The sequence below is a fragment of the Oncorhynchus masou genome, chromosome 21 (assembly GCF_036934945.1).
Source record: "Oncorhynchus masou masou isolate Uvic2021 chromosome 21, UVic_Omas_1.1, whole genome shotgun sequence".
Lineage (NCBI taxonomy): Eukaryota > Metazoa > Chordata > Actinopteri > Salmoniformes > Salmonidae > Oncorhynchus > Oncorhynchus masou.
The window spans coordinates 24285568-24302417 of NC_088232.1; the positions used below are offsets into that span (position 1 = coordinate 24285568).

Genomic DNA, 16850 nt, shown 5'->3' on the forward strand with positions numbered 1-16850 from the left:
CTCTCAGTCCCAGCCCTAACTTCTCTCTCAGTCCCAGGCCTAACTTCTCTCTCAGTCCCAGCCCTAACTTCTCTCTCAGTCCCAGCCCTAACTTCTCTCTCAGTCCCAGCCCTAACTTCTCTCTCAGTCCCAGCCCTAACTTCTCTCTCAGTCCCAGCCCTAACTTCTCTCTCAGTTCCAGCCCTAACTTCTCTCTCAGTCCCAGCCTCAACCCCAGCCCTAACTTCTCTCTCAGTTCCAGCCCTAACTTCTCTCTCAGTCCCAGCCTCAACCCCAGCCCTAACTTCTCTCTCAGTCCCAGCCTCAACCCCAGCCCTAACTTCTCTCTCAGTCCCAGCCTCACAACTCCAGCCTGTCTGCCTCTCTTTCAGTATCAGCTGCCGCCTCAGCCTCAGCCTTCCATCCTGATACAGAGAGGAGAAGGAGGAGAGGATATGCTAATCCTCAGATTGTACATGAACCATGGAGATGTCTGACTGTCTTGTACATATAATCCTATGTATTCGCCAAAGTGGCAACCTTAGCATCTAACGCTCAGTAATAAGCAATGGAAAGATAAAAGGTGGGTTATGCATTACAGAATAATAACAACAATCATTTGATGTCAATTCCTTTTTTTCAATGCATAAAATGAACGCATTATATATGCAACAACATGTTGCTCTATTGATATGTGGGCATTGTAGACGAGACGACGTGTGAATTCTATCTTTTTTTCCCAAAGAGAAGAAAGTCATAATTTTCCGTTCCTGCCAGCAGGTGGCAATAAAACCCCACTGTGCTAATCAGGCTTTACCAACGGGAGAGAATTCACTATGTGACTCACTGACTAACAGTGGAGATAAATAGGAAGAGACCGTCTAGTCAACAGACTGAGAATGCGTCCCAAATGTAAGCCTATTCCCTATTTAGCGCACTACTTTTGACCAGGGCCCGTAATGCTCTGGTCAGAAGCATATAGGGAATAGGGAGCCATTTGAGACGCCGAGTATTTACATGGCAGAATAGCTACAGACCATGGGAAACTACCGACTGGACCCGACTGAAACTACAGATAACATTCAATATCACTTCAATCATATACTGTGGAGAATGTTGATACTAAAGGATTATACAGTACTAGTTATGTTTAGGTAGGATTCACAGGCTGGCTCGTATTAAACCCTACCAACATTGACATTGTCCAGGGCTGTGGAGAAAATGGCATTCAGACATCCCTGTGATGGCAGAGACCCACTGGGGAGGATGAACAGGATACCATGGAGTCACTCAGGACCGAGGCTCATCGGGTCTGAGGTTCACTGGCTACGGAGGAGAATATAATATCTCTGAAAGGCAGCCGCCTCTATTGAGGGCCCCTCATGTGTTAAAGAATGACAGCTCAATAGACTCTCTCTCGCTTTCATACTCTGTCTGTCTGTCTGTCTGTCTGTCTGTCTGTCTGTCTGTCTGTCTGTCTGTCTGTCTGTCTGTCTGTCTGTCTCTGTCTCTGTCTCTGTCTCTGTCTCTGTCTCTGTCTCTGTCTCTGTCTCTGTCTCTGTCTCAATTTAAGGGGCTTTATTGGCATAGGAAACATATGTGAAACATTGCCAAAGCAAGTGAAATAAATAATGAACAACAGTGAAATAAATATAAAACAATGTACAATAAACATTACACTCACAAAAGTTCCAAAATAATAAAGACTATTTACAGTGTTGTAATGATGTGCAAATAGTTAAAGTACAAAAGAGGAAATAAATAAACATAAATATAGGTCGTATTTACAATGGTGTTTGTTCTTCACTGGTTGCCCTTTTCTTGTGGCAACAGGTCACAAATCTTGCTGCTGTGATGGCACACTGTAGTATTTCACCTAATAGATATGGGAGCTTATCAAAATTGGATTTGTTTTCGAAATCTTTGTGGGTCTGTGTAATCTGAGGGAAATATGTGTCTCTAATATGGTCATACATTTGGCAGAAGGTTAGGAAGTGCCACCTCATTTTGTGGTCAGTGTGCACATACAGTACAGTAGTCAAAGGTTTCCTTACATTTTGGGTTAGTCACAGTGGTCAGGTACTCTCGGTTTAGGGCCAAATAGCATTCTCTCTCCCTCTCTCTCTCTCTCTCTCTCTCTTTCTCTCTCTCTGAGTATATTGTCCTGCAGATTTCCTGGGTCTCTTACTCTCATCATATCATCAATTAGCTCCCAGCTCCTTCAGAGACTTGATTACATGCTCTTCATTATTTACCTAATGGTCTAATTACATCGTTGGATGGGAGACATTAACATGAGAGGCAGGCAGGAGAAGGAAGGTCGCAATGCACTGGTTAGTGGTTTCTATGAGGCTACTCTATGTGAGAGGAGAGAGGAGACAAGAGAGCAACGTGTATCACGAAGCTTTTGATGTGCTGGCTGGCTTTGTTGTCAAGTGTGATTATTTTGATTATGTACATATCAGACTTGGATCAGAAGATACAGGTAGGCAGCATGCTTCCTGTTTGGCAACAATTTGCTGAATGATACTGAAAAGCAGGTTAAACCGTCTCCTCTGATGTGGAGGTATTAAAACACTGTCAAATAACTTCAATCCTCCGTCTGACGATGGAGGAAACCTTTCCTTGTATGTTGTGTACTAATGTCATTACCACCAGCAGGGTGACAGCAATGATTGATCTGTTCATAAATCCCTTCATCAATACTGCACCCGTCACTTAACAACTGACCTTTGAATATTTTGTTATATTTTTTTTTACATCTCCGCAATTTAGCAGACGCTCTTATCCAGAGCGTCTTACAGTAGTGAGTGCAGACGTTTTCAGACTTTTTTTTCATAGCCACACGGGTCAATATGTGTTGACATTTGAATTCATACAGACACCATCATTATGAGCGGGAAGGATTTAGAAACACTTTCTAGTTTGGGAATACATGAACGTTGGAGCCATCTACTGTCAATGTCAGGTAATAGAATAACCCATGCTTGAAACAACAACATTATCGCAGTAAAACTGTGTGTGACAGAGGCTGTGGCTCTCCTTACCTCTATCTTGCCCCATATGTCTGGGTGGTTGTCGTGGTGCTGGATGTCATCCTGCAGCTGTTGGATGAGGGGTTTACACTGTGTCTCTATGTGGGGGGGCATGGTAGTGGTGATGGGCTGCAGCAGTAACCTGTTGCTGTCTCTCCTTCTGGAGCCAGTAGAGCTCCCTCTGGTCTCCCCGGAGCTCCAGCCCCTGTTGTTGTCTCTCATCCTACTCTCCCCGGAGCTCCAGGCCTCGTCCTCAGATAGTAGGTCACTGAGGGGGCCCGACTCAAGGCTCTCATCCAGGGACGGAGCCATATCGCTGGACGAGGTGGGCGAGAAATGCCCCATCCCCACCCGGAAGGGCCTCTTGTAGGGCTGTTGGAGGTTGGGGAGGCCCAGCGTGGGGTTGGGGCTGCCCGGGCCCTCGCCCTCCCAGTCTGAGTTGACCTCAGTCAGCTCCCAGTCGTCCACATCCTGAATGGACTCGTGGTGTCCTTGGTGGCCGGGTCTCTGGGGCAGCGCCTTGGCCAGGGTCTCCAGCTTCATAGCCAGCATCTCTGTCTTCTTCAGCTGGGCGGGCAGAGCCAAGAACTCATCTGACCCAAACCACCGCTCCTCGCTGGGGTTAGGGCTAGCCTCGGCTAAGGCTTGGGGGTGCCGCTTGGGCCCCCGGGGCCCCTGGCGCTGGATATTCCAGTCTGCTGCTTTTTTGAGGGGACTGGAGTCCTCGCTGGAGGCCTCGTCATGGGATTCGTGGTCCAAGGGTCCCCTCATGGGAGAAAGTAGGGGGCTGTTTGTGTCTATGACTGTCTGTGGATCATCCATGTCCCTGTTGCATTCTCCAGTGCCTGAGAAGGGGATGGGGATGGGGGAGATGTCTTGGGGGAAATGGCCTCCCCGCCCTGCCTCTGAGGAGCTCCTCTGCAGGGGGATGTGAGCTCCAGCAGGGCCCCCCTGTCTCTGGTACCGTCCCGCCTCGCTCTGTCTGCTGGCCTGCAGGTTCCTGTCATTCATTGCATGCAGGCTGTTGTAGGACTGACTGGCGTTGCTGGGGTACACAGCGTCCAGCTCCAGCCAGAACTTGGAGCGATCTGGAGGGTCCAGGAGGGAGGGGGTGCTCCGGCTCAGGTCTGCCTGGAACTGAAGAGAGGAAGGCAGTGTGGATCTCCTCAGGCTGATCTCAGCCTCTCCCTCCAGGTACATGGGCTTCTTCGGCAGGGAGGGCTGGGTGGGGGACACCTCGTTACTCACGCTGCCCTGGAGTGGGCGCTTGGAGAGCAGAGTGCTCTCGTTCTGGGGCGTGCCGCAGTGCATTGTGGTTCCTGGTGCAGGATTGTTGTCCTCTCCTCCACTACGGAGTGTGTCTTTCAGTCTCTCTATGGAGGTCCCTGGCTCCTCCTCCTCCTGCTCTGGGACGACCCCTTGGTTCTGGTTCTGCTTGACCGTGATGGTCAGCAGATCCACACTCTGGATGAGCTCTGGGAAGTCTCTCTCCAGCCCGGGGTAGCTACACCGGGGATCCTGGCCCTGGCTTGGTTCCCTGGTACCCTCCTGGTCCTCACTGGGGCTGTAGTCGCTGAGCTCGTAGGCTGTGATGCCACAGTCCAGGGAGAAGTAGTCCTGACTGCACTTAATGGTCAGCTGGCCACAGTCGTCCACTTCAGTCAGAGCATCCAGGCGAGTCTGGAGGAGGGGGGGGGGGGCGACACACAGAGGGGAGAGAAACATATGATTAACAAACCACTTAAGTTAACTCCGAATATTCAAGTTACAATGCCTTAGAGGGACAATCTGCAGTTCAAAACAACAACAAAGCGCCAGCCTGCCACTGTTTTGGTAAACAGCTGAGGGATGGGGCTGGAGAAATGTAACCACTCCAAAATCGCTAGACAAAGATATGGATACAAGGACTGACCATCCATTACATCAAAATTATAGCTTTAACCATGTTTTGAAGCTATACAGTGTTTATTTAAAATTGCTTACATTATATAGTAAAACAAGCTGATATTTTGGGTTCTGATAGGGTATGACAGTTGAACTAAGCTCATGAGGGATTTATACGTTATATTCTTCAATAATCAAAGGCTGCATAAAAGCATTTATGTATCAATCGGAGATTGCCTCTTTAAATAAACCAAAAGGGGTTGTGTTTTCCAACCTAAAAGAGGAGCAACTCCTAAGAGTCTACATTATACTACAGTAAATCAAATTGCACATCCATGGAGTCATCAGCAGTAATTCCTGCATGGGCCACAGGGTGGTGTGCACTGCACTCTCTATGTAAAAGACACTGGATGGACAGGCTTTGACGTGTAACTTGGCCATTTTTTCTTTCTCTCAAAATGTTTCTCTCCATTTTCCCGGTGTTTTATGTACACAGTCTGTGGGAGTTAGTCTCCTAAACAAAAAATGTATCAAAAGCTTAGCGTAGAGGCCAGGATATCCAGTGGACGACTGAAGAGAACAGCATGTCCCGTGGACAGGCCAGGATATCCAGTGGACGACTGAAGAGAACAGCATGTCCCGTGGACAGGCCAGGAGATCCAGTGGACGACTGAAGAGAACAGCATGTCCCGTGTACAGGCCAGGATATCCAGTGGATGACTGAAGAGAACAGCATGTCCCGTGGACAGGCCAGGATATCCAGTGGATGACTGAAGAGAACAGCATGTCCCGTGGACAGGCCAGGATATCCAGTGGACGACTGAAGAGAACAGCATGTCCCGTGGACAGGCCAGGAGATCCAGTGGACGACTGAAGAGAACAGCATGTCCCGTGGACAGGCCAGGAGATCCAGTGGACGACTGAAGAGAACAGCATGTCCCGTGGACAGGCCAGGATATCCAGTGGACGACTGAAGAGAACAGCATGTCCCGTGGACAGGCCAGGAGATCCAGTGGACGACTGAAGAGAACAGCATGTCCCGTGGACAGGCCAGGATATCCAGTGGACGACTGAAGAGAACAGCATGTCCCGTGGACAGGCCAGGAGATCCAGTGGACGACTGAAGAGAACAGCAGGTCCCGTGGACAGGCCAGGATATCCAGTGGACGACTGAAGAGAACAGCATGTCCCGTGGACAGGCCAGGAGATCCAGTGGACGACTGAAGAGAACAGCATGTCCCGTGGACAGGCCAGGAGATCCAGTGGACGACTGAAGAGAACAGCATGTCCCGTGGACAGGCCAGGATATCCAGTGGACGACTGAAGAGAACAGCATGTCCCGTGGACAGGCCAGGAGATCCAGTGAACACACACACATCCTTTCATTGTTCTGTCTGTGCAATCATATCATTTAATAAGGCCTGCTCAGACACGGAACCTTAGCGGAACCTGCTTTGACTGCTGACTCTTTACTTCCCTTCCGCTTGGCATACAATTGAATAAACAAAAAAAAAGAAGACAGTACACTAGGAAACAAAGAGACATTCTATAAAGGATGTTATTAAAACACTTTGGAGCACCTTAGATAAAATTTTAGGCAAAAAGACGAACACAGCTCATTCATCACGAAACCCTCTGATATTGCCAACTACTTGAATGACTTTTTCCATTGGCAAGATTAGAACATTTAGACATGACATGCCAAACACCAGCTCAACCTTCATAACCACGCATACTTGACCAAATTATGAAAGACAAGCGTCGTAATGTTTTATTCTGTAAAGTGAGTGGGGACGAGGCAAAAACATGTATTGTTGTCTATCAATAATGACAAACCACCTGGGGCCTCATTTATCAACCCTGCATACATTTCTGACACAATTCTGGCATAGGTGGAGATTCTAGAATGTATAAATTATTGGGATTCATCACAGATTCTACATTATATTGACCAGATACTCTAGTGGCCTCTGTAACAATGAAAATACATTTCTTCAACAATGGAAGGCAGGTGAGAACATTCTAGCCAATGAGAGGGCAGATACGCATGTGAACAACAGGCACAACTCTGATATAAAGTGTTTTTTCTCAAAGTTGCCAAGATGTTAAATGTCCTACTTATATCAGTACACTTGTAAAAACCTAAGCATTACAAAACATCTATTTGATCACATAAGCCACACACACGTAGCAAATAAACAATTATATTTTTTGTTAACCAAATTCGACACTGTCATTGACCTCCGAAGAAAAACTCCTCGCTAGGTGAAGTAAAAAAAATGAAAAACTCCACCTGCTGGAGAAGAATGATTTTGGGCCCGGTTATCCCTCGTTTCGCCTCTTCATCTATTGATTTAGCAAACTGTCGCAAGTAACATATACACTGAGTGTACAAAACATTAAGGACACCTTCTTAATATTGAGTTGCACCCCCCTCAGAACAGCCTCAACTGATCAGGGCATGGACTCTACAAGACGTCAAAAGCGTTCCACAGGGATGCTGGCCCATGTTGACTCCAATGCTTCCCACAGTTGTTTCAAGTTGGCTGGATGTCATTTGGGTGGTGGATCATTCTTGATACACACAGGAAACTGTTTAGTGTGAAAAAGCTTGCAGTTCTTGACACAACCGGTGCAGGGCACCAACTACCATACCCTGTTCAAAAGCACTTCAATCTTTGTCTTACCCATTCAGCCTCTGTATGCCACACATACACAGTCCATGTGTCAATTGTCTCCATATTTAAAAATCCTCCTTTAACCCGTCTCCTCCCATTCATCTACACTGATTGAAGTGGATTTATCAAGTGACATCAATAAAGGATCTTAGCCTTCACCTGGATTTGTATACTCGGAGTACAAATGTTTTCAATGACAAATCAGAGCCATTTTATATTTGTGCGTCATGAACGAGTGCTACAACCTCGTTCAAGTTCTGGAAAACGCCCTCCATTCACCTTTTATGGTAACAGAAACATCCTCATTTGCTGTATGATTTGAAGATGTTGGAACTGGGCCATGATAGTAAAAAAAAAAGACATTGGAAAATGTGATCATATATCTGTTGAGGTGTGGATAGAATGACGCAGTGACTTTTCTGAACTAAAAAATGCGAGTGCCAAAACACTGACTGCGCAATTTCAAACAATTCAAAAGTAAATGCTACAGCCCACACCATTTTGTTTATCGATCCATTATTGTGTTTCTATCTCCTGCCTTGGTGTACGCTCTGAAATGAAATAGGATATGATGTCAGAGCTCCTAATCCTATTGCACAGCAATACTGTAGCCTACCCATACAGTCAAGCATGCTTGGCTATTGAATGAGCGATTGATAAATGGTAGCCTACTATTTGTTGTGTAGCGGGAATAATGTAAAGTTATGTCAGAAAGGGAGCGACATGTAATATGATTATGATTTAGGCCTATATAATAAAATAAAATAAATAGACGACATACTGCAATGCGATCTCTTTACCAATGGCAAATGCATCTGTTTTATCATTAGGCCCCCGTTTTAATGTTTTTATTAGTTTACCATTATTATAATTCCAGTGGTGTTAAGACAACTTTTACTTCACTACATTCCTAAAGAAAATAATGTACTTTTTACTCCATACATTTTCCCTGACACCCAAAAGCACTCGTTACATTTTTAATGCTTAGCAGGAAAGGAAAATGGTCCAATTCACTCACGTATCAATTGAATATGCCTGGTAATCTCTACTGCCGCTGATCTGGGGGACTCACTAAACACAAATGCTTCGTATATAAATAATGTCTGAGTGTTGGAGTGTGCCCCTGGCTATCGTTAAAAAATATATATATATGAAAATTGTGCCGTCTTGTTTGCTTAATATAAGGAATTTCAAATGATTTATACATTTACTTTTGATACTTACGTATATTTAAAGCCAAATACTTTTACTTTTACTCAAGTAAAGGGTCAATTTTAATTAATTTTACTTTTACTTGAGTCATTTCCTATTAAGGTATTTTTACTTTTACTCAAATATGAAAATTGGGTACTTTTTCCACCACTGTATAATTCCCGTGCATCAAAAATCTCCCAAATCTCCCAAATCCAGATAGCTGATGTTCTCAAAGAGCTGCAAAATCTGGACATTTCTAAAGTCTTCGAAAGCCAAGTAAACAAACAGATCACCGACCATTTTGAATCCCACCATACCTTCTCCGCTATGCAATCTGGCTTCTGAGCTGGTCATGGGTGCACCACAGCCACGCTCAAGGTCCTAAACGATATCATAACTGCCATTGATAAGAGACAATTTTGTGCAGCCGTATTCATCGACCTGGCCAAGGCTTTCGACTCTGTCAATCACCACATTTTTATCAGCAGACTCAACAGCCTTGGTTTCTCAAATGACTGCCTCGCCTGGTTCACCAAATTATTCTCTGATAGAGTTCAGTGTGTCAAATTGGAGGGCCTGTTGTCCGGACCTCTGGCAGTCTCTATGGGGGTGCCACAGGGTTCAATTCTCGGGCCGACTCTCTTCTCTGTATACATCAATGATGTCGTTCTTGCTGCTGGTGATTATCTGATCCACCTCTACGCAGACACCATTCTGTATACTTCTGGCCCCTCTTAGGACACTGCGCTAACTAACCTCCAGACAAGATTCAATGCCATACAGCTCTCCTTCCGTGGCCTCCAACTGCTCTTAAATGCAAGTAAAACTAAATGCATGCTCTTCAACCGATCGCTGCCCGCACCTGCCCGCCCGTCCAGTATTACTACTCTGGACGGTTCTGACTTAGAATGTGTGGACAACTACAAATACCTAGGTGTATGGTTAGACTGTAAACTCTCCTTCCAGACCCACATTAAGCATCTCCAATCCAAAATTAAATCTAGAATTGGCTTCCTATTTCGCAACAAAGCATCCTTCACTCATGCTGCCAAACGAACCCTGGTAAAACTGACTATCCTACCGATCCTTGACTTCGGCGATGTCATTTACAAAATAGCCTCCAACACTCTACTCAATAAATTGGATGCAGTCTATCACAGTGCCATCCGTTTTGTCACCAAATCCCCATATACTACCCACCACTGCAACCTGTATGGTCTCGCTGGCTGGCCCTCGCTTCATACTCGTCGCCAAACTCACTGGATCCAGGGCATCTACAAGTCTTAGCTAGGTAAAGCCCCGCCTTATCTCAGTAACTGTGTTGTTGTTTGTGTCGCACTGCTTTGCTTTATCTTGGCCAGGTCGCAGTTGTAAATGAGAACTTGTTCTCAACTAGCCTACCAGGTTAAATAAAGGTGAAATAAATAAATAAAAATCCCCCAAACGAACAATAAGCTTGAAATTTGGCTTGAAATACAGTTGATCAAGCTTTCTCGTAGTTGTGCGCACGCATGTTTTTAGATTTGCGCGGAAGATACGCATACTTTCCCATCAAGTTCAACGTTTACGAATACAAACCTTGCGGAAAACTGGCGCGCGCAAGGTTTAAAGTGTTTTAGATAAATGAGGCCCTCGGTACTGACAACTTGAATGGAGAATTACTGAGGATGTTACCGGACTATATTGACACTCCTATTTGCCATCTGGGTCTTTCCATTGTATTTCAGCAAGCCACACCCACCATCTCAGATTTTTCTGAAATGGTTTCTGTTGTTAGACAGAAACAGATAAACATTCCTGCAACATTATTTTATTGAAAGACAATTTGAACTCTAAGAAATAAAGTTCATTGATGGCACCCAACTTGGCCATTTCAATTTATAGGATGCATATAATATTCAATAAATACATTACCCAAATTCAGATCTGGCCCAACACTCTTCTTATTAATGATTAAGAATTGAGGAATAAATGGTTAAAAGCCACCCACAGACCCCCTACAACAAGCCCACCCCAATGGCCAGTATGCAGTATCAGTTCTCTATGTTTGTCAAGAAGTATGAAGCTGTGAGAATTGTTTAATCAACATATGCAATGTATTTTCAGGGAATTTGGTGATGGTTTTCCCCACTGTTCAGAATAATCAGTCATTGAAGTTGTTAGGTTAATTTCCCATCATACATCCTGATATTACCAGGTTCTGACCATATGGTGCTAAAAATGAAAAGTTAATTGGCCAATTTGGGTGCAATCAAATAGCTTAATTTTGCAATATTCAATTTATCTTTCAACAAAACAATGTTTCAGGAATGCTAATCTTATATGTTTCTAACTACAGAAATGATTTCAGAACAATCTGAGATCGTCTTGTGCTTTTTGAGATCATCTTGTGCTCTTCAATCTAAGCCGGAAAGTTTTTGTCCTAAGACCTGGAGGGAAACAAACGTCATTCCGCTTACCAAGAATAGCAAAGCACCCTTTGCTGGTTCAAACAGCCGACCAATCAGCTTGCTACCGACACTTAGTAAACTTTTGGATAATTTTTTTAATCTGTTGGACCAGATACAATGCTATTTCACAGTAAACAAATTAACATTCTTTCAGCATGCTTATAGGGAAGGGCACTCAACATGTACGTACTGAAACAAATGACTGATGATTGGCAGAGACAAATTGATAAGATTGTGGGAGCTGTTCTGTTAGACTTCAGTGCAGCTTTTGACATTATTGATCATAATCTGCTGCTGGAAAAACGTATGCGTTATGACTTTACATCCTCTGCTATATTGTGGATCGAGAGATGCCGGTCTAACAGAACACAGAGGGTGTTCTTTAATGGAAGTCTCTCCAAGAAAATCCAGGTAGAGTCAGGCATTCCCCAGGGCAGCTGTCTAGCCCCCTTACTTTTTTCAATCTTTACTAATGAATTCTCACTGGCTCTGAGTAAAGCCTGTGTGTCTATGTATGCTGTTGACTCAACACTATACACGTCAGCTACCACAGCTTAACAAAGAGCTGCAGTTAGTTGCAGAATGGGTGTATCGGTCCGCTAAAGGCCCTTTGCACTACTTTTGTGAAGAAAAAAAACACTTTTTGATTTATTTTTATTTTTCAGGGTGCTATGGTTAAAGAAAAGAGAACAAAAACGTTGACTGAATCTTAAGTAGAGCTCAGATCGATTTCTGAGGCCAAATTAACTTCCCCTTTCATGTAAGAACATCATGATCATCATGCTTTTGTGGAAAGAGGACCATTTTCTACATGGAATGTATTTATTCACACACAAAAAAAAGTTTTTTGTTGTTGTTTCTATTACGCAGTGACATTGTCCTTTTAAGACAATATTGCCCCTTTAAGAGCTCTGTTGCACAGCTGCCCCTTAACCATGCTTGAAACTCAGTTTGTAAAACTGCATTTGTATAATGATGCCATATGCGCAATTGAAGGAGTAGATAAATAAACGTGATAGCAATGTAAAACTGGGATCCCCCTCTTTTTTAACAAAGGCCAAAACTGCTTTCAAAATGCCTTTGCCAAAACTAATTACAAAAGTGTTTTCCCACAAATTGTAGTACATTTACTGCTTGTCAGTATGGCTCTTGCAACTTGAATGCGGCCGGAGAGGAATATTTATCACACACAACAAGCCGACTCTGTTAATAGATAAGCTATTCTACTATGGGGTTGTCTGATTTAGTTTTAATAACAACATAATATGGCAAAAATAGTAGCACTGGAAAGTTACATCCTGAGTGATGAAGTATAGGCTTTGAATTACTTTGCCAGCAGCTACAGGCATAGCAGCGGGAAGTAGCTGTGGAGCTTCCAAGTGGGGCAGCAGTCTAAGGCACTGTATCTCAGTGCTAGAGGCGTCACTACAGACACCCTGGTTCGAATCCAGGCTGTATCACACCCAGCTGTGACTGGGAGTCCCATAGGGCAGCTGTCACGCCCTGACCGTAGAGATCCTTTTCATGTCTCTATTTCGGTTTGGTCAGGGCGTAAGTTGGGGTGGGCATTCTATGTTTTGTTTTTCTATGATTTTCTATTTCTAGGTTTTGGCCAGGTATGGTTCTCAATCAGGGACAGCTGTCTATCGTTGTCTCTGATTGGGAACCATACTTAGGTACCCTTTCTTCCACCTGTGTTTGTGGGAAGTTAACTTTGTTTGATGGCACATAGCCTTAAGCTTCACGGTTTGTTTTGTATTGTTTATTGTTTTGTCGGCGTCATTTTGATTAAAAGAGAAAATGTACGACGACCACGCTGCACCTTGGTCCAGTTCTTTTAACGGCCGTGACAGCGGCGCACAATTTACCCAGCTTCGTCCGGGTTTGGCCGGTGTAGGCCATTGTAAATAAGAATTCGTTCTTAACTGACTTGCCTAGTTAAATAAAGGTTAAATAGATTTTAAAAAGTAAGGGTGCATTTGGAAAGTATTCAGACCCCTTCACTTTTTCCACATTTTGTTACTGTCACGTGTGCTCCTGATCCGGCCTCAAGGTCACCAGGCAGATCATTGTGATGCACACCTGTCACCATCGTTACGCACACCTGCGCATCATCAGACTCACCTGGACTCCATCACCTCCCTGATTACCTTCCCTATATATGTCACTTCCTTTGGTTCCTTCCCCAGGCGTTATGGGTTTTGTTTCTGTGTTATATCTGTGCATTTTTTGTGTTTCTTATTTTGTATTATGTTGTGTTTATTTATTAAAACACTGAACTTGCTTCCCGACTCTCAGCGCACATTGTTACAGTTATGTCACAGCCTTATTCTAAAATGGAATAAATAGTTTTTTCCCTCATCAATTTACACACAAAACCCCATAACCACTTTTTTAGCAAATTTATTAAAAGTGAAATATAACATTTACATAGGTATTAGGACCCTTTACTCAGTACTTTGTTGAAGCACCTTTGGCAGCGATTACAGCCTCAAGACTTCTTGAGTATGATGTTACAAGCTTGGCACACCTGTATTTGGGGAGTTTCTCCCATTCTTCTCAAGCTCTGTCAGGTTGGATGGGGAGCGTTACTGCACAGCTATTTTCAGGTCTCTCCAGAGATGTTTCATCAGGTTGAAGTCTGGGCTCTGGCTGGGCCACTCAACGACATTCAGAGACTTGTCCCGAAGCCACTCCTGCATTGTCTTGGCTGTGTGCTTAGGGTCGTTGTTCTGTTGGAAGGTGAACCTTCGCCCCAGTCTGAGGTCTTGGAGCAGGTTGTCATCAAGGATCACTTTTATCCGTGCATCTTTCCCTCAATTCTGACTAGTCTCCCAGTCCTTGCTGCTGAAAAACATCACCACAAAATGATGCTGTCACCACTATGCTTCACCGTAGGAATGGTGCCAGGTTTCCTCCAGATGTGACGCTTGGCATTCAGACCGGAGAATCTTGTTTCTCATTGTCCGAGAGTCCTTTAGGTGCCTTTGGGCAAACTCCAAGCGGGCTGTCATGTGCCTTTTTATTTGTCATTATGGGGTATTGTGTGTAGATTGATGAGGAAAAGTGTGTATTTAATCTATTTTAGAATAAAGCTGTAATGTAACAAAATGTAGGAAAAGTCAAGGGGTTGGAATACTTTCCGAATGCACTGTATACATCATTATGAATTACTATTCATTCAAAAAATATTTGTTTGTTTGAATCTATTACAAAGCATTTCATTGCCCTTTTAAGACGACATTGACCCAGCTGTTACACAGCTGCCCGCCATTAACACTACCGTTCGAAAGTTTGGGGTCACTTCGACATTTCCTTGTTTTTTTGAAAGAAAACCACATTTTATGTCCATTAAATAACATCAAAATGATCAGAAATACAATGTAGACATTATTAATGTTGTAAATGACTATTGTAGCTGGAAACGGCAGATTTCTTTACAGAATATCTACATAGGCGTACAGAGGCCCATTATCAGCAACCATCACTCCTGTGTTCCAACTCTCTGGAGTTAAAAAAGCCTCAAACCCATCTCTGCTTTAAAGTGTAGTCACAAACAGTTCCCAACACAAACTATGAGGAAAAAAGGTGAGGCTTGAATGATTGAATCCCTTTCACAAGAAAACCACCCACCTACAAACACTATTTAGTTGCTCAATGAGTGAAATGAAACAGTATAAAGATGCTGCTATGAATACATAGCAGAGGACAGAGGACAGATACCCCAGACAAAGACAAAAACCTACCCTCAAACAGAGTGTTTGATAATGTGTACGCCAATCCTGACACCCCCGAGGAGAAGTCAGGTGAACCTGGGGTCACCAGAGAGTGTGCCAGAGAGTTAGGGTTCAACTCCCTCGGAGTCTGGAGAGGCGAGGGGTGAGGCGGTATTTACCTGACTGTGGTGGGACAAGGTCTACGGAGTGTTTTGATACTGAGCGCTCTGACTACACTCCTACTTCTACTCCAAGGACATCAGCCAGAGAGAAAACCAGATGTCTCTCCTCAAGACCAACTGCACTGAGGAGCGAGACCAGTTACAGAGAGAGATAGATCGGCTCAACCTGATTAGACAGTCTCGTATATATTTTCTTAACGCCTCATAATTCCGCTGCTCTATCGATCGCTCCATACATTCTGTCGGAAACTGCCGTCCTAGAAGGTGTTTGTGCTGATGTCAAAATGAGGGGAATTGTACAAAACTAACTCATAAGCGATTGGATCATCTCTAACCAATCAGAGTATCAAAGCCAATGACGTCATTCATGATTTGTGTAACCCATCTCTGGCCCAACCCATTGGTTTTTGGGACCAATCAGAATGACCCGAATGTTTTCACATTCTACGAGACGTCAAGGAGGAAAGCAAATCCAGACTCATCCTGGAGAAGAAACACTAGTGGGCGTGGCTTTTGGCCAGTGTGATGTGGATGGGTAGTCAACTCACTAACTATTTCCAAGGATGCAGAAGATTTAAAGCCCCAATGCAGATGTTTTTATTTCAATATAAAATCATTTCTGGATAACAATTAAGTACCTTACTGTAATAGTCTTCCATAAAATTGTTTTAAAAAATAAACAAAAATAGCTTTTTAGCAAAAAACTATTTCTCAAGCCATAATTTTGCTCGGACTGTCTGAGCATGCCCTGAGTGGGGAGGGACTGGGATATGTAATCTGAAAAATAAGCTGTTATTGGCAGAGAGGTTTGTAACTCGTTCTTTTTTCTTTTTTTTACCTGCAAAAGTGATTTTGTTTTAGTTTACGTTTTTTATTGGTCTACTATATTAACTTAAACCACCAGGGGATGTCACCAGTCAAGCCAAAACTTGCAGACCTGGTGATCATTAATAATGAAGAGGAACAGAGATGTATGAACTGGATACCATACTGTACAAATGTATCTTTCAATCAATTGTTTAATATGCCATTATCATTTTGTACAAGTGTTCTTTATGCTTATGCTTATTCAATAAAAAATGTAAACCCCCCCAAACAAAAAGCTGTTGTGTGTATTGTAGACAAGTGCATGCCAGGGTTGTGTAGCCTATATAAATCTGTCGGGTGTAGTTCAGGCTAGCTATAGTTGTGTAGAGCTGTACAGTAGTAGTACATGTACAGTTGTAGTGTACTATTTACCTGGTCGTGGTCCTGGGAGAAGGCCTGGAGGATGTCTGTCTGTCGGGTGTAGTTTCCGTTGGAGTCCTGGAGGCCCTGCAGCAGCCTCTCCTTCAGTACCAGGACAGAGACACGGAGCTGGTGCCACAGCAGCTGGACACTGCGGATGTCCACGATGATGTTCACAGAGTAGGACAGCAGCTTCAGGGAGAACTCGGTCTCCAGCAACGCGTGGATCTGCTCTACATGGTCCGAGATGTCCTCGCAAATGTCCTACACACATACACACACACACACACACACACACACACACACACACACACACACACACACACACACACACACACACACACACACACACACACAATTGTTAAGAGAACCAGAGAGAAAGAAATCCTAACATCTCCTACAAAGACAAGTGTTTTTATATGCTCAACTACAAAATAAACTGTAGTATAACAACGAGTTTTCACTATGTACCACAATACTTGTTACACTTACAGATGTAATTTAC

At 43.9% G+C, this 16850-nt stretch overlaps 1 protein-coding gene across 1 annotated transcript in view; it reads right to left on the reverse strand.

Moving 5' to 3' along the window:
• Positions 1 to 16850, reverse strand: part of LOC135507986 (A-kinase anchor protein 6-like) — a 192158-nt gene that overhangs the window by 138860 nt on the left and 36448 nt on the right. Inside the window, 2 exon segments of the mRNA XM_064927842.1 lie at positions 3027 to 4694; positions 16358 to 16609. Coding sequence (XP_064783914.1) covers positions 3027 to 4694; positions 16358 to 16609 — 1920 coding nt within the window.